The following is a 25,857-nucleotide window of genomic DNA, read 5'->3' as shown; positions in this document are numbered from 1 at the left end:
CAGGAGACTGGCAAGTGGGTTCCTGTAGCAACACCCCCAGGAGCTGCGGCTGGACCTGATGGCTGCTCTGCTGCCGTGGGGCACGGTCCCTCACACGGGGGAGGCCTCACCCCCTTTTCTCATCCTCAAGATTCCCTGAGTGGGTCCAGAGCTTTGGTGAAACCCAAACCCACAGTGTCTGAGTTCCCTTGAGCAGACAACCCAACCAAAGAGAGACATCCATTCCTTTTTCAAATCTGCTTGTCAGGCTGCGGTAGGATGTGTGATGTCAGCTCCTGGGGACTCCCTGCTTCCCTTTCTGTGTACATTGGAGCCAGGCTCTCTGTCCCTTTCCCTTGAGCCCTGCCTGCCAGTGCCCATCACGTCCCCTGGACCAGCCTAGGGGACACCCCTGAGTCACAGGTTCTGAGCCACCTGGCCTCCAGGCCAGCCCCACTGGTGAAGGCCCCCTTCCACTCACCCACACTGAGGGCTTCCTCTTGGTCTGTGATGGTTGGCATTTATCCCACTGACCAGGCAACCCACGAGGCTGGTTCCACACCCTGCAGTCCACCAGGCCAGAGGCCCCTGTGCGACCCCTGTCTGAGTTTTAGCCCTGAATGCTCCAGAGTCTGTACCTCCAGAGGCTCCCCTTTGGGGTCCCACCCCCAGCGCCTATCACTTCCCCCATCAGGACTTTCTCAAAGGCCCCAGAACTCCCCACCCTTGGGGACCCTAGATGGACCTCTCCTCCCTGACCCTCATTCCTGTCCCAGCACAAAGCTAATCTTGGCTAATCACACACAACCCCCCACCTTCTTTCCCCGCCCCAGCCACTTCCACTTCTCCCACCAGTTCCTTCTTGTAGGTCGGAGTCCCCCTCACTTCCTCCTCCCTGGGTATCAGCGCTATTGTCCTGCCTAGGGCTCCACAGTCCATGACCCTCCCTGGCCAATGACTGGCCACCAGTGGAGCTCAGCCCAGCACTCCGAACCAGGTTAGTTCTGGGCAGGGGGCGCGGGGGGGGGGGGGGGCAGGCTCTCTCACTTCCCAGGAAGGTGGGGTCCACAGCCAGGCCGCCCAGTGTGGAGCCTCCCTCCCTCTTTACCACTCTTCAGGCAGTCACCCTCCCCCCCACCGCAGTACTCCCACACCCCTTCCAGCCCCATTCAAAGGTTCGAATCCCAGCCGGATGTCCAGGCCTCCGTGTAGCTCAAGGATGGCTGGTCTGCATTACGCCTAAGCCTTCAAGGGTTTGCTAGGCAGGTCCTGGCGAGATAGCGGCCAGTCTGCATATGGAAGGGTAGGGGCCAGGTACCAGGGCCTCAGACCAGGCCTGCCTTGCTTTAGCACCACTGTGGAGGGAACCCAGGGCTGGCAGGCAGGAGGGCAGGAGGCGAGGCCTTGGTGGCAGTCTCCACCTTCACCAACCCATGGCTCCTCTTGAGGCCCCACCCTTTTCATCCTTAAGACTGGGATAAAAACCCTTCTTTGCCTCTTCTGCATCCTGGGAAATCAGAGATGTGAAACGGCTTTGGGAAAGGTTAAAGGACTCTCTACAAAGGTCAGAGGTCAATGTGGGTGGGGGTGGGTAACAGATGGAGGCAGCTCCCAGTCATAGCTCCTGGGAGACCACGGCAGATCACAGAACAGCCAGACATGGGGCTGCAGAGGCTTAGCAAGGGCCGGGAGATGGAGACTGTAGTGGGGGCTGAGGGCCTGGGGTGCGGGTAAGAAGGGAGGAGGAGCCCCGCGCCCCAAGGAGCAAGCCCTGATCTCTGAGCCGGCTTCCACACTTCTCACACTGATGCCCTTCTGCTCCTCCTGGGCGCCTTCCAGGCCTGCAGGAGCCCCTCTGGCTCTTCTAGGAAGCCTCCTGGAGGCTCCCAGCTCACCAGCAGTCAGTCCACAAGTTTTTGCAAAGCCAGCAGCAGTCTTTGTTTTTTTATCCAGACTGAGATCTGCAGTAACTTACCCCCCAGGTTTGGTGGGCTGCAGAACCAACTAGGAGTGAGGAAGACAGGGCTGTGTCTCCGCCCCGCCCCCATCAGCCCCGTATGTGACCTCTGAAGACCTCCCTCCCTGTGTGGCGTCAGTGTCCCCATGACTGTGAAGATGGGGAGGTGGGAACCCTGCTTAGGTTTTCTCTGCCCCGTTGCCCTGGGCAATTTCCGGCACTGAAAGCGCTGAGGGGAGGGGGCGTGGTGCTCGCCGTCCGGATTTATGAGAACCAGACGTCGACTTCCCCCCGTTGCGACATCTGGGCTTTCTCGAGACTCCCATTGTCCCCACGCCGGAGGGTCCCGGGTCCCCGCCGGGCGCCCGTCCCCGAGGAGCGTCCACGCCCCAGACACTCCACTTACTCAGGCCACCCAGCCGGCCCCCACCGGCCGCGCTCACGGGGCCACCATCCCGGACTCCCCGGGACGCCTCAGCTCGGGGCGTGGGGGACCTCGGCGCCTGGCCCGGAGCCCGCTCCACGAAGCAAAGCAGCCGTAGACGTTCGCCCCGAATGGGGCGGCTGCAGGCCAGTTCCTAACCCCTCTGGGCCCCACGGCTCTTCAGCCCAGCCGCCGCCACCGGAGGCAGCTAGCAGCAGCTGCGGGCGCCGAACAGGCTCCGCGGAGGGCGGGGGGCGCGGCGGGGGCGGGGCCGGCGCGGCGGGAGGGGGCGGAGCTAGCGGCGGGGGTGGGGCCGGGAGGGCGCGCGCCGCACGGGAGGAGGGCAGGAGCGGGAACCGGGGGGCGCGTGCACCGCGCGGGGCTGAGCTCGGAGCGCGCGGAGCTCCGCCGCCAAGACAGCCGAGCCGGGGCCGCGCCGGGCCAGCGAGGAGCGCACTAGCCTTCGAGGTTGTGGACGACGAAGGGAGGAGCCGCCGCCAACGCCAGCTCCCGCCTGGAGGGAGCCTGAACCCGCCGCGGGCCATGAGCCGCCGGGCCCCGGGAGGCCGGCCGCGGTCCGGGCAGCGCTCCGCCGGCGCCCCGGCCCGCTCGGCCGCAGCTGCGCGCCTGTAGGTACGGCCTGCTTGTCCTCCCAGTTCCCTCGTCCCCCCAGTCCATCACTCTGAAGCCGGTCGGTCCCTGAGGGCGAGCGTGTTGTGTGCGCACCGCTGCTCCGGGGAGCGCGGCCCCACGCGCTCCAGTCCGCGCGTGTTGTCTTTGTGTGCGCGGGTGGGAGGGAGCGCGAAGGAGGAGATGCGCCCCCGGCGGAGATCGGCTTCTAGACCCCCCACCCCCCGCCGCTCCACCCGCCACCAGCCCGGGCTGGGCGGGAGTGGCGGGAGGGGCCTAGCAGCCTCGGAGCAGCTGCGCCCCCCGCCCCTTCCCAGGGCCGAGGCCCGGTGGTGGGCGAGCTCGGTGGGCCCCCTGGAGGAGGGGGTCTCTGGCCAGGGCTTGGGGTGGAGGGCGGGGCGCTGGGGGTCTCTTCCCTAGGCTGCGGGGGCGGGGGAAAGGCCGACCTGAAATGAGGGTGCGGGACACAGGAGGGACCCTGTCCAGATCGGCGTCGCCCGGCCGGCACGCCCTCCATCTGGCCCAGGCCTTCTTTCTCACGGTCTCGGTTCCCGACCCGCCCACCCCAGGAGCTCTCCGGCAGCCCTCGGTAGTGTGGGGAGGATCGCTGCGGGCGCCGGAGAGGCCGGCTCCTTTAAGAAGGGGCGGGTTCGTGCCCTCCATTCAGGCCCTCCGGCCTCGCCATTGATGAACCTGCGGGCGGCGCGGGGCTCGGCACCGCGCCAGCCAGCGGGCCGAGACCGGGCAGAGGCGGGGACCCCAGCGGCCCACGAAGTGCTGTCTTCAGCGGGGAGAGGTGTGCAATGACTGGGACCCCTCCAGAACCGCGCAGGGCGGACTCGACAGCCTCGAGAGTGACCCGGGAACAAAGATAAGCCAGTTGGTGCAGGGGAGAGCCTTAGGGCTGGGAGTCAAACCTGGAGTGAACCCTCCACCGTCTGCCCTTTGAGCCTCCATCGTATACCCAGTAAAATGGGGGTGGTGGTGCCTCCCTCCTTGCTGGGTGACTAGCAGAAGTTGCCCCCCCAACACAGGTCGCTGAGCATGGGGTGAATGGGCACCCCTGAGAGGGTCGGAGGAGCCAGGGGGCTTTGGCTGCCTCTGTTGCGGGTGCGGAGGGGGGAGGATGATCTGAACCCTCCCATCCCTGCCCCCAATTTTGAACAGATCTCTTCCATCCTGGCCTCCCTGCTCCATCCAGGAGGCCAGTTGACTGGGAGTGACCTGGAACCTATCTGCTCTAAGAACTTTGGGGGAGGTCTGGCAGTGGGGGGCAGACGTGGGGTTCAGGGTGTTTGTGGGGTTTGGGCGACAGGTTCCCACCAGCCGCCTCCCTCCTCTCCTCTCCCCCTCTAGAGGGCGTGAGTGAGAATGGGCAGGAGATTCTCATGCGGGATAACTGAATGGGTCTAAGTGATCAAGAGTTAATGCATGTGCTTTTCTTCTTACCCTTACTCTGAAAAAAACCTGTTTAAAATTTTTTCTAACCCCCTCCTCCCTGCTTTGTGGGTCTCCTACGGAGAACACACAAAAGGGTGAACTTCCCTGGGAGGTGGGACCCCACCCTGGTGGAGCCCTCCGGCCCCAGTCCCAGGGCTGAGCGGTTGGTTTCGAGCTGACTGCTGCTGGCTGAGGGCGTCTGTGCTGTTTCTCATGTAATCTTCACAACAACCCTGGGGCTTGGTACTATTATTATCCCCATGTTGCAGAGAAGGAAACAGATTCAAGGAAGTGAAATGATTTGTCCAAAGTCACTCAACCAGTAAGCCAAGCTTCCAAACCACCTCTCTGACGAGAATCCGGTTCCTACCCCTTGCACTTGCCTGTCTATTCTGGGTTGTAGGAAATTGGGGGTTGAGGGACCTTGGGCCTCCTGCCTGCTGTTCCCATGGCATTCAAAGGTCCAGTCTTAGGGCCTGCCTCGGTTCCTGCTCCTTCACTACCTGAGTAGGAGTGCAGGGGCGATGGCCGCTTTGGGAACTGGGGAGGTTTCTCTTCCCCCGCCTCACCTGGGTGGGTCTGTTTAATGGCTGAGCTCTGTCCCAGGGGACAGCAGGGTGACTCTTCAATATCTAGGGGAGGTCGTGGCCACACCTGTCTTTGGGCAGAGTGATGTGTGGGAGTACAGCATCTTTGGGCTCCTCCGGTTTGGGCTCCATTCTCCCGAAACTTCCAACCCACTGTGTCGAGGGCCGGCCTCGGGGCGGGTGTGACACCCAGCTGGGGCTCATGGTCTGGTGGAGAGGACAGGGCACCGCCATACAGTGTTGTGGAGGGATGGGGGGTCAGGCAGAGACAAAAGAGGGTCCTTGGGCTCAGGGCCCCATCAGATACTGGGGTAGAGGAGCAGGTGAGGAGATGCTGGGCTGCACGTTGAGACCCCAAGCAGTGGACAAGCAGGGGTTGGAGGAAGAGGATGTATTAGAACTTGGAGGTGGTGAGTTTGAGGTGCCTGAAGATCAGCCAGGCTGGGAGATCTGTTGCCCAGATGCCCGGGGAAGCTCTATAAGCCTCTGCAGTACCCAGGGGTCTGGGATACTCAACCGAGGGAGGTGCTGAGGTCTCAGGAGCCACCGGTGTGTGTGTTGTGATAAAGCCAGAAGGCAGACTGGTGGGCTAAGTGGTGGGGGTTGAACGGGGTGTCCGGCAGATTTCAGGGGCTGGGCCACTGCCCAGGGAGGTCTGGGAGGGGTGTGAACCGGGCCCTAGGTGAGATCCCTATCACTGGGAGAGGAGAGACTGCGGGGCCCAGGCCAGGGCTGGAGAGGGGTTGGTGCGTCTGCTCCACACCCCAAGAAGGGCAGGGCCCGTGCAGCTAGAGCCATCCCAGCCTGCTCTCCACGTCCAGAGCCCATCCAGGAACTGTCCAGCACCAGGCACTCCTGAAGGAGGACAGACTCCCCTCCTAAGCCCCGAGGCCCTGACACAGCTTCTTGCCCTGGATCCCACTCCCTGCTCCTCTGACACTGGCTTCCTGCAGGGCCCAGCCCTGGCTTCCCCTGCCCCCGTCTCCAGGAGTCAGAATGGCTGCCTTCTTTCCCAGGGCGGGGCCTGGGTTCCCCTATTGTGCCCTAGGGTGAGGGCTCCCCAGGGACAGGGCCCTGTTGGGAGCAGCATGTGCTGTAGAAAGGGACAGACCTGAACTTGACTCTACATGACTCCTTTCACCCATCTGGGGCCCTGGACCTGCCAGCATGGCTCCCGACCCATAGGGGAGTCCAGGGTACATCTGGGAATGGGGGACCAGTCACCTCCCTTCCCAGAACCTCACTTCCTCATTTGTGTGATGGGAGAATCCTCCCTTCCTGGCAGGGAGGAGGACGTGAGGGCAGGGGCATAGCCCCGCTGGATGTGGGTCCCGGCCTAGGAAGATGACCTTGGCCTCCTGTGGAGCCTGGATTAGTCAGGGGCTGGGGAGGAGGGGCAAGTGGCGATCTGGAGAAACAAGGAGGTTCGGGAGGAATCCTCTGCCCAGAAGAGTGGGAGGAAAAGAGGGAATGAACACAAGACATTAAGGAAGTAAAAGCAGAGGAGCTTTGATTTTTTTAAAAAATTGCTTATTTAATCCTCATAACAGCCCTTTGAGGTCAGTGCTGTTTTACCCACTGATTTGATGCATGAGGAAACTGAGGTCCCCCAGAGGCTGAGTCACACAGCGCAGAAGCGGAGGAGCTAGGATTCAAACCCAGCCAGTCTGGCTCCAGATCTCAGGCTTTTAACCACTCCACTGTCCCACGTGTGAAACAGTCAGATGTGGAGGAGGGGAGATGCCCCGGCCACGGGGCCCCTGTGATGTGAGCAGCTGTCAGCTGCAGCTCTGGGGGTCCCCTAGGACCGGGGGTCTGCAGGTCCCAGAGCCAGCAACACTTGTCAAGGTCAGGGGCATTGGTGACATCCTGGGGGCTCAGCGGAAGGGCTTCCCTGGTTCCATGATGGCAAAGTCTGGGAGTTGTGTGGCAGGCCTGACGGCACAGGGCTTTTAACAGCCGCCTCCCTGAGACAGTCCTTGGCACCGGCCTTGGGCCAGGAGCAGGCAGGTCTGCATGGGCGAGCGTGCACTTTACAGCTATGGAAACTGATGCTCGGAAAAGCCAGGACCACCTGAGTCCCGTGCTGCCCCCCCTTCCCCCCACACACACATACGGGGTAGAGTATTAAGAGGGCTCTTAATCCGCACCTGTCCCTGCGTGTCACTAATCAGAGCAGCCTCCTCCCCACACCCACTCTGCAGCAAAGTCCCCACCCAGTCAAGAGCATTAAGACCAGAAATCATGCCCACTTCTGCCTCCTGCCAGGGCCACAGGTCAGCACAGGTGTTCTGGGTGGGGAAGGTCTGGGACTTTCAGCCGCACCTCCCTCTCGAAAGAGACCTTGGTTCAGAGCCTGCCCTGTGGGGCACCTTCTGAGGGCCCAAAGGTTGTCTGTGCTGCAGGGGACAGGGTGCAGACAGCGGGCTGAGGGATACGGACCCAGGAGGCCACGAAGGCAGCTGGAAGGAGCCTTGGTGGTAAAGTGCACAGTCAGCTGGGCCGGGCCAGGTCCGGAGATGCCCAGAGGACAGGACACCAGTGAGCATGGTTGGGGCCAGCTTCCTGGAAGGCCAGGAGCAGCCAAGGGAGACCCTGTCTCCTCTTCTTGTGTTGGGGGCGCCCCAGGAGGAGGCCTCGGTTTCCCCACTGTATGTGGTTCACAGCAGGGGGCGGGGCGGGCACTGCCCAGCCCAGAACAGAGCACAGAGGAAGGGTGCCACTCAGGCCCTGCCCCCTGCCTAGGAGGCAGCCTTGCTGGGTGCTGGGTGGCTGGTTTGCTCTGCAGGGCTGCCATCCCTTCCTTGGGGGTCTCGGGCAGTAGGGAGGCCAGCTCCAGCTGGGGCTCCCAGGAACACCCCCTCCCCCGCAAATGTGGCCCTGGGCCCTGCTGGTGCCTCCCCGCCCTCCAGGCTGCTGCCCACCGCACGGTCGATCGATTGGTCGCCAGCCCATTAGCGGGGTGGCTAGGCCGCCTCATTAATATTTTAAGGAATGACCTGGCCGAGGGGTCCGGAACTGCGTGCCACTGGGGGCTGATGGCTGGCTTTCTTTTTTTTTTTTCCTTTTCCAATTGTCAGCGCTATTTTTACCACCGGAAGGCCAGCCGCCCCCTCTCCCCAGCATCTAACCAGGGTGGGGGTTGGGGGATTCTCCCATTTGGGTTCTTGGCAGAGGGGTGAGGAGAGTCCACGGCTTGGAAAGGCACCAGGCAGGGACATGATTAGGCTTCCCCTCCCCGCCCACCCCTGCCCTGCCCTGCCTCCCTGAAGGCCCCCATCCCATCGCCCTCCGGCCCTGGCATGATGGTGTCTGGGAAGGCTTCCTGGAACAGGAGAGGGTTTTTACACAGCCCAGAGAGGGGACAGAATTTGAATAGTCAGCCGAGTGAGGCAGAAGGTCCAGCCGGCTGGAGAGCCATGCAGGCAGAGACGGAGGAGGGAATTCCCGTGGAGCTGCTGGAGAAGGGGGAACCCTGGGCCCGCTGGCTTCAACCCATAAACCTTCCCCACCAGCCCAGACCGTGGGGGCCAGTGACGGCGCCCACCCTGCTTCTGGGACCTTCGGGGTCCCCTCCCCCTGAAGCTCTGTTTTTCGCACCCCTGGGCCTGTGGTCCCCTCCAGAATGACTGATTGGGAGTCACCCTGGCGGGTCCCTGGAGACTACCTCCTGGCTCCACCCAGAGGTGAGGGGAGCCCCAGCCCTGCCTACAGGGACACAGGGATCGGAACACTGCAGAGACCACCTCCTACGCTGTCCTTCCAGCGAAGGGCAGTCCCTCAGGCTCATTTTTTTTTTTTTAATATTTATTTGATTGCGTCGGGTCTTAGTCGTGGCATGTGGGGCTCTCTCATGGCTTAGTTGCCCATAGCATGCATGAGTGCTCAGCTGCTCAGTCGTGTCCGATTCTTTGCGACCCCATGGACTGTAGCCCACCAGGCTCCTCTGTCCATGGGATTCTCCAGACAAGAATACTCGAATGGGTTGCCATGTTCTCCAGGGGATCTTCACGACCCAGGGATTGAACCTGCATTGCTGGTGGATTCTTTACCTCTGAGCCATCAGGGAAACCCAGCAGCATATGGGATCTTAGTTCCCCGACCAGGGATCAAACCCGAATCCCCTGCATTGGAAGGCAGAGTCTTAACCACTAAGGTGCCAGGAAAGTCCCTCATCCTCACTCTTAAAGTGAGGAAACAGGCCCAGAGGTTGGAGGTGAGGTCAGCAGCCCTCACCCAGAGAGCAAAGATGTCAGGCCTGGAGCCCAGTTGAGCAGTCGCGGCGCTTGGTCTCTGCCTGTCTGGGCCCCCAGGCAGTTGGGGACAGTGCTCCAGTGTCCCTGCTGGCGCTGAGCCCTCTTCCTTGTGGCTTGCAGCCTCCCTTTCACAGGGAGCCATGCCTGTAACTAGCAGGGCCAGCTCCCTGCTGGCCCACTGCCCGTGGCTTTTACCCCTGGCTGTACCACCCCTGTCACTTCTGCGTAGCCCCTGCTGGACCCAGGGGACATCGAGGGCTGCTGGTCCGGGCATCGGGCCCATGGGCTCCTGAGCCGCCAGCAAGTGGTTGGGGCGGGGAGGCAGGGAAGGCAAGGCAGGGCCAGTCTCAGTGCTTCCCAGGCCAGTCCCTGCCCAGGGCATGGCCATCGCCCCCTGCCCTTGGCAGACTCCTCTCTGAGTCCCGCCCCTGCCTCCAGTGAGGCCTAGCTGGGCCCCCTCCCCATCTCGAGAGCCTCTCCTGCGGCTCCTGTCCCTGCACTCGCCGTCTCCTTGCTAAGAGGACTCTGGGCCAGCCGGAAGGGGGTGGGGGGGACGGGGATCGATGCCTGAGCTCACAGTGGGACCAGCTTCCTCCCCACCCCGACCTGCCCCATGAGCTGGTGGGCGGCATCCTCACCTGCTGCCGGCTAAGGGGCGAGCGCCTCCCGGGCTGCCCTCTCACCTGGTCTGACCCGCCTTGGTGGTCGCAGCGGAGCAGGAATATCAATGCACCCTGTGGGGAGAGCTACCTTGCTGCGTCAATGGATGGGCTCAGAGCCCAGGGCCGGACTTCCCACACATCCTCAGGGACCCGTGTCCCCATCCCACCCCCAGAAAGGCCTGCTCGCCGCAGGTCGGGTGAGGCCCTGGTGATGGTGGCAGGCACGTTCCTGCCCCACCCTCACTCCTGGCATAAGATTCAGACCTGCCTTCTGCCCCCAGGAGTGCCTGTGGTAGATGGGAGACAGGCAGACGCTCTGCCCTTAGCACCTCGCTAGCTGGACACACAGGAGGGGACTGTGGGAGCTCAGCCTGGGCTGGGGAGGTCAGGGAAGGCTTCCTGGAGGAAGTGGCCCCCTGAATTCATTCTTGAGGGCTGAGTGGGAGTTAGCCAGATGAGAAGGGAGGAAGGGCAGGGCAGGGGAAAGGCCCAGCGTTAAACAAGCTCATGGGTGCCTCAGCCCCACTTCTCCCCCAGCCCCTCCCCTGTCCTGAAAAGTCTCCCTCAGGTTACTGCTCCTGCCTGCAGGGAGGTCACTCTTGGTCCTCTTTGCTGGCCTTCCCAACTCCCCGCTGGATGCGGCCTGGGAGTCTCTGAGCAACCCGCTGGTTTGGAAAACTGTCTTCCGGGCTCAGTGGCCTCCTCACAAGGAGGCCAGCTAAGACACTGTTGCCTCCCCCAGGGCTGTGCTGTGGTTACTGAGTGCAGGTCGAAGGCCGAGGTTGCCCCCCAGGTGAGAGGGAATCCCCCCGTGCCCTGTGGCACAGAGGCCCCGCGGATGATCTCACAGAAGTGGGGGAGCTATTTTTACCCGGCATTTAATTACACAGCTTGAATCCCAGAGGACAGATGAGATGGTGCTCCCAGGAGCTGTGAGGGAAGGGCCAGGCCAGGAATCGTGGGGATCCTGGGGAAGGCACGTGAGGGCACGACCCCTCCGTCTCAGTTCCCCTTGCACCCACCGGCACCCCCAGACAGGGCAGGTCCACGTTGCCCCACTTTTTCTCCAGTAATTTTCACCCTGGCCTGTTGCAAGGGGGAGAAGCATAAACAGAATGAATGGCCTGTGCCCCCAGGAGGGGTGCCACCTGGGGGATGAGGAGGCAGGGCACCCTGATGACCAGTCACGCACCATGCAGTCTGGCGATCCTGAGTGAGGAAGGGTGGAAGGGCCTGGCGACAGGAGGCGGAAGCTGGGATTCCCAGATTCAGGCCTCTTCAAGAAGGTCCAATTTGGATGAGGTTCAGGAGGAAACAGGGCTTCCCTGGTGGCTCAGATGGTAAAGAATCTGCCTGCAATGCAGGAGACCCGAGTTCAATCCCTGGATTGGGAAGATCCCCTAGAGGAGGGAATGGCTACCCACTCCAGTATGCTGGCCTGGGAAATCCAACGGACAGAGCTGGCTACAGTCCATGGGGTCGTAAGAGGCAGACACAACTGAGCGCGTGCACACACACACACACACACACACTGGAGGGAACAATTAGAGAAGGTAGTCAGTCCACCATAATGGTAAGAAGTATGAAGAAGCAGCACCTTCCAGGCCAGTATGAAAAGATAGTCATACTGGATCCACACTGGGAGGTGACCCTCGAAGTCTCTGAGTCGGCGTGAGAATCCCAGACTTGTCACTAACAAGCTGTGTGGTCTCTGGCCCTGTGTGAGGGCTTGGGCAGTGACAGCTGTGACATGCCTGGTGTGTTGAACACATCCATCCATTCATTCATTCATTCAGTGTTTACTGAGTGCCTGCCACCTGCCCAACACTGGGGACACAGCCACTTAGAAGATGTCAAGACTGCTGCCTCGTAGAGGTGGCATTTCCAGGGGAGGGTGTGGTGCCTGGGAGACAACACAACCAAGCAAATGGATAAACAGTATGAGATGGGGATACACACTGTGCCAAAAAGTAAGCACGCAGGATCCCAGTTCCCTGACCAGGGATCCAGCCCACACTTCCTGCAGAGGGAGGATGAGGTCTTAACCACTGGACCACCAGGGAAGTCCTGAGACCTTCTTGTTCTAATAGAGTGGGGGTCAAGGAAAGCTATCGGGCAAGATGGTATTTGAGCAGAAACCTGGAGGACATGAGGCAGTGTGAGGGAAAGGACATTCCAGGCACATTCAAGAGAAAATCTCAAGTGCAGAGGCCCTGGGGTGGGACTTGGGTGGGACTCAGGTGGGACCTGAGCAGAGGGCAACAGGTAGAGTTGTGGGAGTCGGATGGAGGCAGGTCACGGGAGGTGTGGGGGCCAGTGGCTTTTACTCTGAGTGGCTTGGGAGCCATTGCAGGGTTCTGAGCAGGGGAGGGCCTGATCTGTCTTTAGAAATGGTGACTGGGTTTCTGGGTGGAGAACAGGCTATGGGGGATAAGATCAATTTCCAGAGGGGGGTGCGGAGGGAGGGCAGTGAAGAGGCGGCTAAGGTACTGCTGGTCGAAAAGGGGTTGCCTGGGTCCCCGGACAGCAGCCTGGATGGTAGTGAGTGGAGGAGGAGTGGTGTTCTTGGCAAGTTTCAAGGGCAGAGCCAAGAGGGTTGCACCTGACTTTTTCCTGTCCTCCAAACTTCCGGGACCCTCAGAAGAGGATCACTGGAGGCTCATTAGGGACCCCACTTGAAAGCACCTGTCATCACGGCCTCCTGCCCCAGACCTAGGAATGACCTTGGGGTTCCCTGAGACTGCTGTTTGAAGAGAGAGTGAATGGAGGGGGGCATGGTCCCCCTCCCTCCTGCAGACACATGTCCCACCTCCCCGGTTGTCCTCACACACTGGCGCTGCCGAGAAAGGCGGCTGCGCACCGTCCCGGGGAAGCGGGAGCGGGTGGGCGCTCGATCCAGGGGTGGGGAGTTGACTCACCGGCTCCTCTCGCCCGCAGCCTCCGGGGGCTGCGATGGGACGGGAGCCATGAATGGTGCCGCCCCGGTCCCGGTCCCGGTGCCGGTCCCGGACTGGCGGCAGTTCTGCGAGCTGCACGCGCAGGCGGCCGCCGTGGACTTCGCGCACAAGTTCTGCCGCTTCCTGCGCGACAACCCGGCCTACGACACGCCCGACGCCGGCGCCTCCTTCTCCCGCCACTTCGCCGCCAACTTCCTGGACGTGTTCAGCGAGGAGGTGCGCCGCGTGCTGGTGGCCGGGCCGGCGCCGCCCCGAGGGGCGGCCGAGCCCCCGGACGCCATGGAGCCCGGGCCCGCGGGGCCCCCGGCGCTCAAGGCCGCGCCCTACGGCCACTCGCGGAGCTCGGAGGACGTGTCGGCGACCGCGGCGGCCAAGGCTCGCGTCCGCAAGGGCTTCTCGCTGCGCAACATGAGCCTGTGCGTGGTGGACGGCGTGCGCGACATGTGGCACCGGCGCGCCTCCCCCGAGCCCGGCGCCGCCGAGCCCCCGACCGAGCCGCGCGACAAGTGGATGCGGCGCCTGCGGCTGTCGCGGACGCTGGCGGCCAAGGTGGAGCTGGTGGACATCCAGCGCGAGGGCGCGCTGCGCTTCATGGTGGCCGACGACGCGGCCTCAGGCCCCGGGGGCGCCGCCCAGTGGCAGAAGTGTCGCCTGCTCCTGCGCAGGGCGGTGGCGGGCGAGCGCTTCCGCCTGGAGTTCTTCGTGCCGCCCAAGGTGAGTTGCCCACCCCCTTTGCCCTGGGAGAGGGGATCGTGGAGGACCAGGCTTCCAGCACCCCTCGGTCTTAGCTGGTAGGCAAAATGGAGTATTCCGGGTCAGGAGATTGGAGTCCGGGCCCAGCGCCCCACAAGTCATCCCTCAAGCCTGCGAGGGGTCAGAAAGACCCTCTGGCTACAGAAGGGGTTCTGGGTACTGTTCTAGGCGGGGGGCGGGGTACGGGAGAGCCTGGCTGCCTGGACTCCTGTCTTCCTCACCTGGAACCGCTGGGTGGCTGGAGCCTCCCCAGAGAGGCAGGCAAGGAGTGACATTGGCATGCTCCGGGCCTGCCGGAGGTCTGCAGTCGGGCTCAGTAGACATCTGCCTGACAGCCAGGCTCCAGCCCAGCCCCGGCCCAGATGACTCCCTTCTGGCCCAGGTTTCAAAAGCTGTTTCTTGCCTTTAGCAGCATCTTGCTCACCTGAATGCACCACACCCTCCCCTCCTCCTGGGGGTCACCATCAAAGCTCTAGGGGCAGCTTTGGGTCTCCTGGGGCAGGCAGGGGGAAGAGGGGGCAAACCTGCCTTGTTTGGAAGGAGGGAATAACTAACCATAGTGCCCGCTTTCTGAGGGCCGTCATCCTCCCAGGACCCCAGCAAGGTGGGCATCAATGGTCCCCAGGTCACAGAAGAGAAAGGAAAACTCAGGGAGGGGGTGTGGCCGGCCCAGAGTCACAGAGCTGGTGGATGGCAGAGCTGAGCTAATTATACCCATCACCCCGGTGGTCCTGGGAACGAAAGGAGCTGGGAGGCGGGAGCGTGTGCTGGTGCAGCAGCCCCCAGAACCGCCCAGGGCCCCCACCCACCTCTGGGCCCACCCTGTCCCCAGGGCCTTTAGTCACCCTGAGCCTCGCCTCCTTCCCCACCTCCCTGTCTGTCTATACTCCCCATCCTCTTCCTTGCCTCTCTCCCCTTGGAGGTGGATGGGGTGGGCTCCCCAAGGTCTGGGGCCCATGAGCCATAGGAGAGGTGATTTCCTAGGGGGACACACTAACTCTCTGAAGCACTCTCACCAAGTCCCAGGACCCCCCAGACTTCCCAAGAGCTTTCTGCCTGCCCAGGCCCCGCCTTTAGGTCCCTGAGAGAATCACAGACCACTAAGCCCGAGGCCACCGCTCGTCAGACAGGGAGACCAAGGTCCAGTGAGGGTGGGAAGCGGGATGGAACTTGCCCAGGGTCACCCACAGGGCAGGGCTTGAGTGCCTCTGTGCCCTGAGTGGCAGCCGCAGCTGCCCGTCTGAAAATAGCTGCCCTCGAGGGAGAGGATGTAACAGCTGGTGCCCCCTGCGTGAGCCCCTCCTGAGCCCACCGCTCACCACTGGCAGAGAGCAGGGTTCCTGGGGGGCCACTTTCCCAACCTCTGAGCAATCACCTTACCAACCTCTGAGAAAGGCCAGTGGGTTCCTACCCCCTGATTTGGCCTCAGACCCTCCGTTTTTCATGCAAATGTTTGCAAATTCAGGAGCGACTTCGTGGGAAGGGGGAGCAGGCCTGGCGAGGGGTCAGATCCCATTTCGCAGATGAGGTTGATCTAGGATGTATGTGCCCCACGGGAAGCCTCAGCTGACACTCCTCCCGCCTTTGAGTCCTGTTCACCCACCCATGGTCCAGAGCTCTTCCTCCTCTTGCCCCTGGAGGCCTAGCTGCAACCTTGGAGCTGATGGGGCTTGGGGTCTACAGGCTCAGGGATTGTTTCCGGGACCCTCAGAGTGCCCTTTTATATGGCCCCGTGTGTCAGACCTCCAGCCCCCTCACCCGCCCTGCAAGAAAAGTCTCCTGGACCCCAGGTCCCCTCATAGCCCTAGGCCGGGCCCCAGGAAGCAATGATGCTGGCCCCCTGCCATCAGGGAACCACCAAGAAGCTGTTACTTGCTGGGCTGGAGGGCCAACCCCAATGGAGTTAGTGCAGGATGCTCTGGGGGCCCCGAGGAGAAGAAGCCAGGCTGCCTAAGTGTTGACCAGTGGACAGGACCCCAGGACAGGCATTGCTGGCAACTCAGGCTGCATAAGCCAAGGCCTGGGGTCGTCAGTGGAGAAGGAGATGGCAACCCACTCCAGTATTCTTGCCTGGGAAGTCCCATGGATGGAGGAACCTGGTGGGCTACAGTCCCTGGGATCGCAGAGTCAGACACGACTGAGCAGTTAACAGTTTCACTTGGGGCATGAAACAGGCTGATAGCTCCAACCACGCAAGTGGGAACAGTAAGCCGGAGCAAAGGGAGAGGCAGACGGGCCTCCAAGGCCAGGCAGAGGATCCAGCGCCTCTGGCCAGCGAGAGCCCCGTCCGGCTCTTCTCTGTGGACCTGTCTGTTCTACCCGATCCAGGACCGCAGGCCCCACCTGGCTGGCTGGCACAAGGGCCTGCCGTGGTCAGCAAGCCCGCAGTCACCACCCCGAGCCCAGCCGGACGCCTGCTGGATGGCAGCCAGTGCTGCCAGGAACCCCCACCCGCCTGCCCACTCAACGTGGGGCCCTTCCCTTTCCTCCTAAGAAAGTCCCTGTCCCAGAGCTCAAGCTCTGCCAGGAATCTCAGTCTCAAGCCAGCCCGGGGGCCTTCGGGCCAGGGCCAGGAACTCTGGGGCAGAGTAGGGGGGCAGGCACAGAGCGGCCCTCCGAGAGAGTCCTGCCAGCTTACCTCTGTCAAATCCCACACTGGCCTCTTTTCTTCCACCTGGCAACACGGCCCTGCCCAATTCCAGGAATCCCATTCTGCATCAGGGTCTCCAACCCTGTACTGTGGTAAATCTAATCTGAAGGAGGAGACGAGCATTTTTTTTTTTTTTTAATGAACTAGAATAGAAAGTGTCACACTCTATCACACACAGTCAGAGTAAATATTATCTGGTGAAACGTGTGTTTCAGAGATATTTTTACCTAGGTGTGTGTACTGGGTCACCATGTCAAATGTATTTCTTACTATAGGTCAAGGTGAAAAATGTAAAAACCACAGATCTGGTGGGTGTGCTGGGCGGAAGGGTGGCCAGAGCAGAGCTCACCCCACCTCAGAGCTTGGAGGTGGGAGACCAATGTCCATCCCAGCTCTGTCCCTGACTTGCTGTGTGACTATGTGAGGAGGTCCCTCCAGTTCCCAGGAACACCCTCAACTTACCCATCCGTGAAATGGGGATTGGGACACCTCCACCCGAGGCTGCCTGGCATCCTAAGCTGGGGCGGCTCTGACCTCTGAGAGCGGGGGAGGTGAGAAAGGACTTCAGGAGGCCCTGGGGCCACTGTCTCACCGCCCTTCGTCTGGCCTCCCAGGCCTCCAGGCCCAAAGTCAGCATCCCCCTGTCGGCCATCATCGAGGTCCGTACCACCATGCCCCTGGAGATGCCGGAGAAGGACAACACGTTCGTGCTCAAGGTGAGCCCCACCCCTGGCCCTGAAGACCCCCGTGGGGGTGAGGGTGAAGGGCCAGCAGCAGGGTGGGGGCAGGGAATCCCAGATTGGGGGGTGGGGGTCCCAGGACCCTCCACAGATGTCAAGCTAGGACGTGAATCCTGGCCGAGCTCCAGAGACAAGTGGCCCAGGTGTCGTCCACCATGTGGGTCCCCATTCCCATTTCCTCCTGGGCTGGGGGAAGGACCCGAGTTTCACTTCCCCTCTCCCGCCCCTTCCCCCACTGGAGTCCCGCCACCCACATCCACCCCATAGGCAGGAACTGGTAGCCAGCCTGCAGCAGTTATGCAAATGCCCCTGTCACCAGCACTGGAGTGTGGGAACCCGCCCGGCCCCGCCACGGCACAAAGGCCCTGAGGGTGGCCAGGGAGGCACCCCAGTGAGCCTGGGGGCTGCCCGTCCTTTTCCCAGGCCCCGCTTCGCCGGGGTGGCCTGCTCGGGTTGCTGAGGACACGGCTCTGGGCTGCCAGGGCTGTGGCCCCGAGCCTCGTTGGAGAATCAGAGGGTGTTTGTGAGGCCAAGTCCCCAAGGAGGCCTGGTTCCACCCACCCGAAGCTGCATGGAGGGGCGCCCCACCCCACCACCGCCCCCCCCCGCCACCCCGCCTCCTCTCCAGGGGCCCAGTTGGGTTTATGTTTTTACTCGGCCCTGTTTGTTTAGTCATGAACTCCTGTATTCATTTAACAAACATTTGCCAACCCCAGACCCTGAGTCACCCAGGCTGGGGGCTGAGGACATGGCCCCTCCCTGCCTGGCTCTCTCATCTGCTGGCCTTACTCCTGACAGCCGGGTGGCCTCTGTGTCTCAGTAGGCTCAGGAGTCCTGAGGCCACGGCACCCACCTGCCAGGCCCGCTCTGGGCCTCAGTTCCCCATCAGTTCAGAGCAGGGTGGAAGTCAGTTCCAAGCTCTGATGGGATGGGAATCCCACAGCTCTTTACTAAACAAGAAACTCAGAGGCCAGGCCTAGGCATTAGAGACCTGGGTTCAGGTCCCAACACCACCACTGAGCGCTCGTGTGACTGAGCCAGTTAGCGGACCTCTCAACCTCAGTCTTCCCATCTGTACAATGGGGAAAGTGTCACCTCTCCTGCGGCTGTTGGGAAGAGTTTATCAGATAGTGTGTGTGCCTGATCGCCCTCTGGGTTGGGCTTTCTCCTCGCTTCCCTTCCGGAGGCTGCTTACCCCTGGGGCATGGCCGCAGAGGCAGAGTTCCAGGTGCAAAGGCAGGTGAGCCCCACCACTCAAGGCTGGGCCTGCTGGCCCCCCACAGACTCAGGGTTGTGATGCCTTTCTCCCAGCCCTTACCCAGCACGGCCTCCTCGGGGGCTGCATCCACAGGGCCTGAGGATGACCTCAGTCATCCCGGTGATTTCCAGCGATGGGCCCAGGGGGAGGGGCTGCTGCCTGCGTGGGCTGCCCTCTGCTGGGGACCCCACTGTCTTCCCAGCTGCTCAGACCAGGGAGTTCCCCCCCGGGAGCGGGATGAACCTCTGGACTCTCGACACCCCCCTCCCCAGGTGGAGAATGGAGCAGAGTACATCCTGGAGACCATCGACTCCCTGCAGAAGCACTCGTGGGTGGCTGACATCCAGGGCTGCGTAGACCCCGGGTGAGACCCCTGGGATGGGTAGACAGGGTGGGGGGCCTACGGGGCTGTGTCCTGGCTGGAGCCTTCATGGGGAGCACCTTTCTGGTGAGGGCAGGAGCTGAGCTTGAGAAATGGGCCCTTCTCACAGCAGTCCAATCCAGGTGGGTGCTGGCCGGGACCCTCCCTGTCCCCACACACCCCCACTCCCAGCAGGCTCTGTAGGTTCAGGGTCCCGAGGCCTGGAGGGCAGTTGAATCATCTTGTTCTCACTCCCAGGGGAGGCTGAAACCATGAGGAGTTAGACAGATGGTAGTGACGGTGAACCCAAAGGGCCAGGGATGGAGGACCAAAGGGGAGGCCCCCTAATCCAGTCCTGAGCTTCAGAGAAGCTGTACTGGTAGAGGGGCCCTTTCTCTGAGGCTTAAAGAAAGGGGGGCCTGGGCCAGGCAGAGGGGGCTGGGGGCAGAGGAGGGCAGTGGAGGAGCGCAAGGGCCTGGGACCCACAGGGAATGTCAGCACCCTCGGGTGGCTGGAGTTAGAGCTAATGAGGCCGCGCCTTTAGCCCGGGAAAGCGGGTAGGTCTGGGCAGCGGGGAGCCATGGCTAGTAATAAACCGGGGGGCAGAAGCACAGCAGGGAGGCTGGCTGCGCCATCCGGGAGAGGTTCCCCAGGCCAGGACTAGGAGGGGCGGGCAGGGCACCGGCTGAGCTGTTGGCAGCGGCTCCTCTGGCTAATGGAGTGAGCCAAGCCCAGGGGGAGGGGCTGTTGCTTGCTAATTAACAGCTTCATTTAAGGAAGCACAATTAAAGTCCTGAGAGCCTCCCAGGCGCCACCCCCCCCACATCCCCGAAGTGGTTCTAATCCCTCCCCTGCCACCCTCCCAGCCATCTGCTCCGCACACTCTCTGCCTCACCCCCGTGAAGGTGAACCTCACTTTGCGGGTGTTTCAGAGCCGCCACAGATGGGGAGACAGGCCCGGGGGAGGGGAGGGGAGGGGCCGGCCCAGGCCCCACCCACCCCGTGTCCCGCCCCCAGAAGGGGTCCTCCGTGGGATCCTCAGAGGAGGCCAGCCCCTTTTGGGGGTTAGCGGGTAAGGGGTCGTGTGACCTCAGGGAGGGCTGCACGCACTTGGAGACCTATCCATATGGCCCAGTCACTCACGTGGTGGCCACTGAGCAAGCTGAGGGTGTGATCGCAGGGACACGGAGGCAGAGGGACCCACGCGAGCCAGACAGAGCAGATGCTGGCCGCGGGACAGTCAGCCTCTGCCTGGCTGCGTGAGCAGACCGCGGTCAGGGTCCAAGTCGCACGGCCGAACACAGTTGGGCTTTCTTGCCTTCGCAGGGACAGCGAGGAAGACACGGAGCCGTCCTGTGCTCGGGGAGGCTGTCTGGCCAGCCGCGTGGCCTCCTGCAGCTGTGAGCTCCTGACGGAGGGTAGGTGGACACAGAGCTGGCTGGAGCAGTGGAGGGCAGGGCTGGAGACTGCGGTCGCTCCAAGGTGGCCAGACAGACACGCGTGTTTCTAACCTGCTGCTTCTCCAGCAGTGGACCTGCCCCGGCCCCCAGAGACAACGGCAGCCGTGGTGACAGCCCCACACAGCCGCGCTCGAGAGGCCGTTGGCGAATCCCTGGTCCACGTCCCGCTGGAGACCTTCCTGGAGACCCTGGAGTCCCCAGGCGGCAGCGGCAGCAGCAGCACAGGTGCGATGGGGCCCTCCCTCTTCCTGCCCCTGCCCAGCCCACAGGCACCCACAGGCCCCTCCCAAGCCCTTCCTGAGCCTCCGAAGCTGTGACCTTTCAACCCCCTGGGTCCTTTGCACAGCAACTCGGTAGTTTTGGCTTTTGCAGGCCGGGCTGGGAGCCTGACCCCTCCCATGGGCCCCAGTTTCGGTAGAAAATACTCACGGAAAGGGGTACCAAGGGTCAGAACCAGGGGGATGGGGACAAAGACACTTGATTTGTTCTCAAGTTTGTTGCTGACCTAAGAGAGTGACCCCAGGAAATTAAGCAACCCCACCAATTTTTTCCAGAGAAAACTGCTCAGTGATTGTGAAATAAGCATCTTCTGATGTTATACATACAAGCAGATAGCCTGAAGTCTGCACCAGCTGGGGCTATTGAGGACTTCAGTTACTGGTTCATGAAGTGCAAGGACATTTAATATCTCTTGAGTGAGAACAGAAACCATTGGCCTGTTGCTATTAATGAGACAAGAGGCTCCTGTTCCCTCATTTGATACATTCTCATCATTAAGCTATTTGCTAAACCAGACTTGTCAGTTTAAATCTACCCTCTGTTAGGCTATCATTTTCTCCTCTCTGTGCCTCGGTTTACCTCATACATTTAGTGGGCTGGGTCTGCTCCCTGCCTAGTTCTCAGTTATTCAAAGAGCATCTTACCTGCAAAAACCCAACAAGCTGATCAAAATGACCCATCCCTGTTCTGCTTCCTGTGGCCCCTCCGTCCCCACGCCCCTCACTCTGCCCTCCTCTGCAGCAGAGGAGGCAGCAGAGCCAGAGGCCCAGGCCGAGGCTGAGCTGGAGCTCTCCGACTACCCCTGGTTCCACGGGACACTGTCACGAGTCAAGGCAGCTCAGCTGGTGCTGGCGGGCGGGCCCCGGAACCATGGCCTCTTCGTGATCCGCCAGAGTGAGACCCGGCCCGGGGAGTATGTGCTGACCTTCAACTTCCAGGGCAAGGCCAAGGCAAGTTGGTGAAGGGGTGCTGTGGGGGCGCACACAGGGGAAGCCTCCAGCCCGGGGTCGGCGGTGGGGGTGGGGGCGGCCCCAAGGCTGCACCCCTGCCGGGCAGTAGGCTCCCTGGGGGTGGGGGCGGCATGGCTTCCCACAGGCCAGGCCTGCTCCTGCCTGTGCTGAGCGCATGCCTCCCTCCTGCATCTCCCTGAGGGGCTGCAGGCTGCCCCAGCTGTGGTGTCTCCACGAGCCGATGGGGTCCTGCCTGTGGCTGAACCCACAGGAGGCTGGGCCCTTCTGAGAGTCTGGCTTTGACCCTATGCATTGGGGATCACGTAGCACTGGGGCTTCTGAAGGTCTCCACCTGGAGCCACCTGGGTACAGGGGCTGGGGTCAACCAGCACCCCCCAACCCCACACAGCCCCTTTTCTTCCCTGCTCAGCACAGTTCACCAGCCCCTCCTGGGCGCCAATCCGGGCCAGGCCTGTGCTCAGACCAGGCCGGGGGGTGTGGAAAGGAACCACACAGTGGGCCCCAGAGAACCAGGCAGGAGGAGCTGGGCAAGAGGGCTTTGGGGAGCAGAGGGCACCAGGAGGCTCCTGACCCCACCAGCCCCACCAGCCAGAGTAGGAAAGGACCTTGATGATGGATGGGGAATCCTTGAGGTGACGACAAGTGAAAGGGTAGGCCAGACAGGACAGGGCCAAGCCCAGATGGCGGGCTCTCGAGGAAGCGCCCTGTGTGCTAATAATACCTAAGGCGCAAAGGGAAACATGACAGAAAGTCCAGTGACTGTTGGGGGGGCGGGGGTGGTTAGAGTGGGCAGGAACCTCAACTCCCCTCTCCTCAAGTTTCCGATAAGGAAACAGACCCAGCCCTGGCTCCTCCCAGGACACGGGTTCCCGTCAGTCCCCGCCAGAGGAGGGGGCACCCCAGGACTCCCGCTCCGGGCCTGCACTGGGCCAGCATCCCAAGCCTGGGCTGGCCTGGCTCAGACCGCCCCCCACGACCCCTGGCTCCCTGGGCAGCATCGGCCCCACCATGGAACACTTCTTTCCCTGCCAGGGCTTCTCTCTCCTGTTCGTAGGTGCCCAGGCTAGCTCCCCATCGCAGGCACACCCTGAAACCCTCCTGTCACCCCCCTTCTTGCCACACACACCCCAGGGACAGCCACTCTTGCCCATGTGGGATACATACGGAGCAAAAAGGACTGAAGTCAAGAGCCCTATGGCTCACCCACCATTCAAGACCACAGGCCTGGGCATCCCCCCTCTCCCTGCGGTGCCTGGCCCAGGTGGGCCCAGTTCCCCGGGCTCCTCCTCGACAGCTTGGATGAGTGGCACCTGTGGCCACGCCCCCCCCAATCAGCCTGGGGTTGCTTCCAGCCTGGACCTTAGCTGGGCAGGGACGGACAGCAGACCCCTAGCTGGGCTGGGAGAGTCACCCCAACATGAGTTCTCTTCTTAGCTCTATGCCAGTGGCTGTGGGTGAGTCCCTCCCGCCTGTGCCTCAGTTTCCCCATCTCTAACACGGAATCTCTGGGCTTCCCTGATGGCTTAGACAGTAAAGAATCCACCTGCAATGCAGGAGACCCAGGTTCCATCGCTGGGTCGGGAAGATCCTCTGGAGAAGGGAATGGCTACCCTACTCGAGCATTTTGCCTGGAGAATCCCGTGGACAGAGGAGCCTCCCAGCTACAGACCTTGGGGTCACAAAGAGTCAGACACAACTGCTCAACTAATACAAACAAAACACGGCATCTCTACCTTCTAGGGCCTCTGGAGACTAGGGATGGACGGGGTGCGTGAAGGCCCTGATGCTGGTGCTCTCGGGATAGGGACGAATGCATTCCCCCTCCAGCCCTCGCCTGGCTCTGTTACCCTCATGCCCATCCCCGCCACCGGCGTGACCCTCCCCTTCCCGAGACGGGGCTCCCGGGTGAGAGGCCCTTGCTCTGACACCACCCCCATACGGCCCCTGTGAGACCTGGCCCTCCCCCTGACCTTCAAAGGCACTTGCCAATCAGGGGGCGGGTCCAAGCACCCCTCCCTCCCCTCCACTGACCATGCCCATCTCTGCCCACAGCACCTGCGCCTGTCCTTGAACGGCCACGGGCAGTGCCACGTGCAGCACCTGTGGTTCCAGTCTGTGCTTGACATGCTCCGCCACTTCCACACCCACCCCATCCCGCTGGAGTCCGGGGGCTCTGCCGACATCACCCTACGCAGCTATGTGCGGGCCCAGGGCCCCCCACCCGGTAAGACACCCCTAACCCGGCCCGCGCAGACGGACGGGTGGGCAGTGGGGGAGGGCGTCACCCTGCTGGCCCCCGCGGGGTGAGCACCAACCAGGTCTGGTACCTGTTGTAAACCACCTGGACCAGCCGGGTGGGTGGGTGGGAGAGAGCCCCAGCGGATCCGTGTCCAGAGTAAATTCCTGGCGGGCGGAAGGGGGCGCCCGCGGGCGTCCCCGGAGTGGGTGGAGTCCCTTAGATCCCGCACGGGTGGGGCTGAGCGCCGAGGGCTAAGGAAGGCAGCCTGGGAGGGGTGAGTGAAGGTGCGGGGCACGCGGGTTGCGCGTTGGTATGTCCGCCGTACCTACGAAAAATGGAAAGTGTCAGTCGTGTGCGACTCTTTGTGACCCTGTGGACTGAGGCCCGCCAGGCTCCTCTGTCCATGGGATACTCCAGGCGAGAATACTGGAGTGGGGTTGCCAGCCCTCCAGAGGATCCTCCCGACCCAGGGATCGAACCCGGGTCTGCTGCATTTGCAGGCAGGTTTTTTATCGTCTGAGCCACAGCCGCCTATACCCAAGACTTTCTCTAGGAGGTGGGCTGGAACTAGGGGCGCGGGATTTGGGGTCTGAGCCTCCCTGTGTGATGCTAGGTCACCCGTTCCTGGGGCGCTGGCCTCTGCCTGCATGCTGCTGGGGCGGGGGAGGGGGCAGTGCGTGGAAGGAGGGAGGACCCGGGCTCGGCCCTGACGCCCGCGGTCTCCCGTTGCAGACCCGGGGCCCTCGCCCAGCGCCGCGCCCCCGCCGCCTGCCTGCTGGAGCGAGCCGGCCGGCCAGCACTACTTCTCCAGCCTCGCCGCGGCAGCTTGCCCTCCCGCCTCGCCCTCGGAGGCCGGCGGCGCCTCGTCCTCGTCCGCCTCGTCGTCTTCGGCCGCTTCGGTGCCCGGCGCCCCCCGCCCCGCCGCCGAGGGCCCGCTGAGCGCCCGCAGCCGCAGCAACAGCGCCGAGCGCCTGCTGGAGGCAGCGGGCGGGGGCGCCGAAGAGCCCCCCGAGGCCGGGTCAGGCGAGGGCGCCCGGGGCCACACTCGCGCCGTGGAGAACCAGTACTCCTTCTACTAGGCGGGCGCGCCGGCGCCAAGGCCCTGGGGCCACCGGACCCGCCCCCGGCCACGGGCGATGGCCCACGGGCGTCCAAAGCCGGCCCCTGCCGGCCCCCCGCCCCGCCCGGCGCTGGGTGGGAAAAGCGAAGCTCTTCAGTGAAGACATAATGTTATTAAAGAGCCTGTTTTAGGGACTGCACCTGGCTCTCCTGTCGTCCTTGCCTGGGTCCCCGCTCCTCCCGGGCCTGGCGGGGAGGAGGGGGCGCCGCACACCGGCTCCCTGGGGAGCCTCCGCCACTCAGCTGTGTCTCAGGGGGCCCGGCCTCCCCGTTGGGCGAGTGAGGCTAGGAGACAAGCGGCGGCAGTACCTGAAAGGTGCAGAAATAAAGCGCTGGGCCCAAGAAGCCCACAGGGATTGGGGAGGGGGCTTTGGCAGAGCTGGGCCAGAGGTGGAGTTGAGCTTTGGGGGTAAGAACGGGAGGTGGGGAGGGCAGAGGAAAGATGAGGCGTGACAGTAGGGCCGGTGAGAGCGGGACCCTGGAGAGGAGAAGGACCGGGACCTTGGCTTCCTCACTGAGGTCCTGGCAGTGTGGACAGGAATCCTCCGCACCATCCCACTGGGGGACTGGGCAGTTCGAGAGGCTGGGGTTCTCACCTTTGATCTAGATTCAAACTTGCAGCTGGCCCAGAGAGCCTCTGACCCCACTCTCCCCTGCAGGCGGAGGTCCAGCTGTGGCTCCCACCTGGAGACCCGGCCAGCTCCAGGTCCCAGCACCCCACCCTCGGGCAGTGGTTCTCCTGAGAAGGATCTTGTTCCTGCTGAGCCAAAGCCCCCACCCCCTCCCCCCGTACAAATTCAGCCTCCCCCCTGGGGCCACAGACCTATGGTCCCTCTGCCCAGGAGCTCTCCTGTAGGGCCTGCATCCGTATGCATCTCAGAGCCCCAGACAGTTCATCCTCCAGGGACCGCCCCTGCAAGCCTTCCCCCATATGGGGGGCTACAGCGCCCCAGAGGGCACCCAGAGCTTTGCTGCCTGAGTTACCCAGTCCCGACTCCCACGATGACCAGGAAGTGACCTGGCTTCACCCCTGCTGCCACCACGGTGAGGGAGTGCCAGGCTGGTGCTCAGAACAGCCTGTAACTCAGCTTCTGGCGTCCCCATCCTTGTGGCTGGAACCCGTCTGTGCTTTTGC

The 25,857-nt window shown here is 62.6% G+C and overlaps 1 protein-coding gene across 5 annotated transcripts; it reads left to right on the top strand.

The window, feature by feature from the left end:
• The first annotated feature begins 70 nt into the window (after nt 1-70).
• Nucleotides 71-24,862, top strand: SH2B2 (SH2B adaptor protein 2). Of its 5 annotated transcripts, none has more exons than XM_061402017.1 (9): nt 71-976; nt 12,873-13,606; nt 16,910-17,011; nt 18,566-18,657; nt 19,981-20,072; nt 20,181-20,339; nt 21,135-21,343; nt 23,417-23,588; nt 24,336-24,862. In XM_061402017.1, the coding sequence occupies exons 1-9, from the start codon at nt 934-936 to the stop codon at nt 24,680-24,682; spliced, it is 1,950 nt and encodes a 649-aa protein (XP_061258001.1). In that variant the 5' UTR covers nt 71-933; the 3' UTR covers nt 24,683-24,862. The 5 variants fall into 5 exon arrangements, with proteins under 5 accessions (XP_061258001.1, XP_061258002.1, XP_061257999.1 ...); XM_061402018.1 differs by lacking the exon at nt 71-976 and adding an exon at nt 2,666-2,993; XM_061402015.1 differs by lacking the exon at nt 71-976 and having other exon boundaries at nt 8,330-13,606; nt 20,184-20,339.
• The last annotated feature ends 995 nt before the right edge of the window (nt 24,863-25,857 follow it).

The sequence above is a fragment of the Bos javanicus genome, chromosome 25 (assembly GCF_032452875.1).
Source record: "Bos javanicus breed banteng chromosome 25, ARS-OSU_banteng_1.0, whole genome shotgun sequence".
Lineage (NCBI taxonomy): Eukaryota > Metazoa > Chordata > Mammalia > Artiodactyla > Bovidae > Bos > Bos javanicus.
This window is presented reverse-complemented; position numbering and strand designations above follow the sequence as displayed.

Coding starts and splice junctions, on each gene's coding strand:
- SH2B2 (XM_061402014.1), top strand. CDS start 12,698: ATGGAGGGGGGCATGGTCCCCCTCCCTCCTGCAGACACATGTCCCACC. Junction 20,073..20,180: donor CTGTGAGCTCCTGACGGAGG/GTAGGTGGACAC, acceptor CTGCTTCTCCAG/CAGTGGACCTGCCCCGGCCC. Junction 20,340..21,134: donor CAGCGGCAGCAGCAGCACAG/GTGCGATGGGGC, acceptor CCTCCTCTGCAG/CAGAGGAGGCAGCAGAGCCA.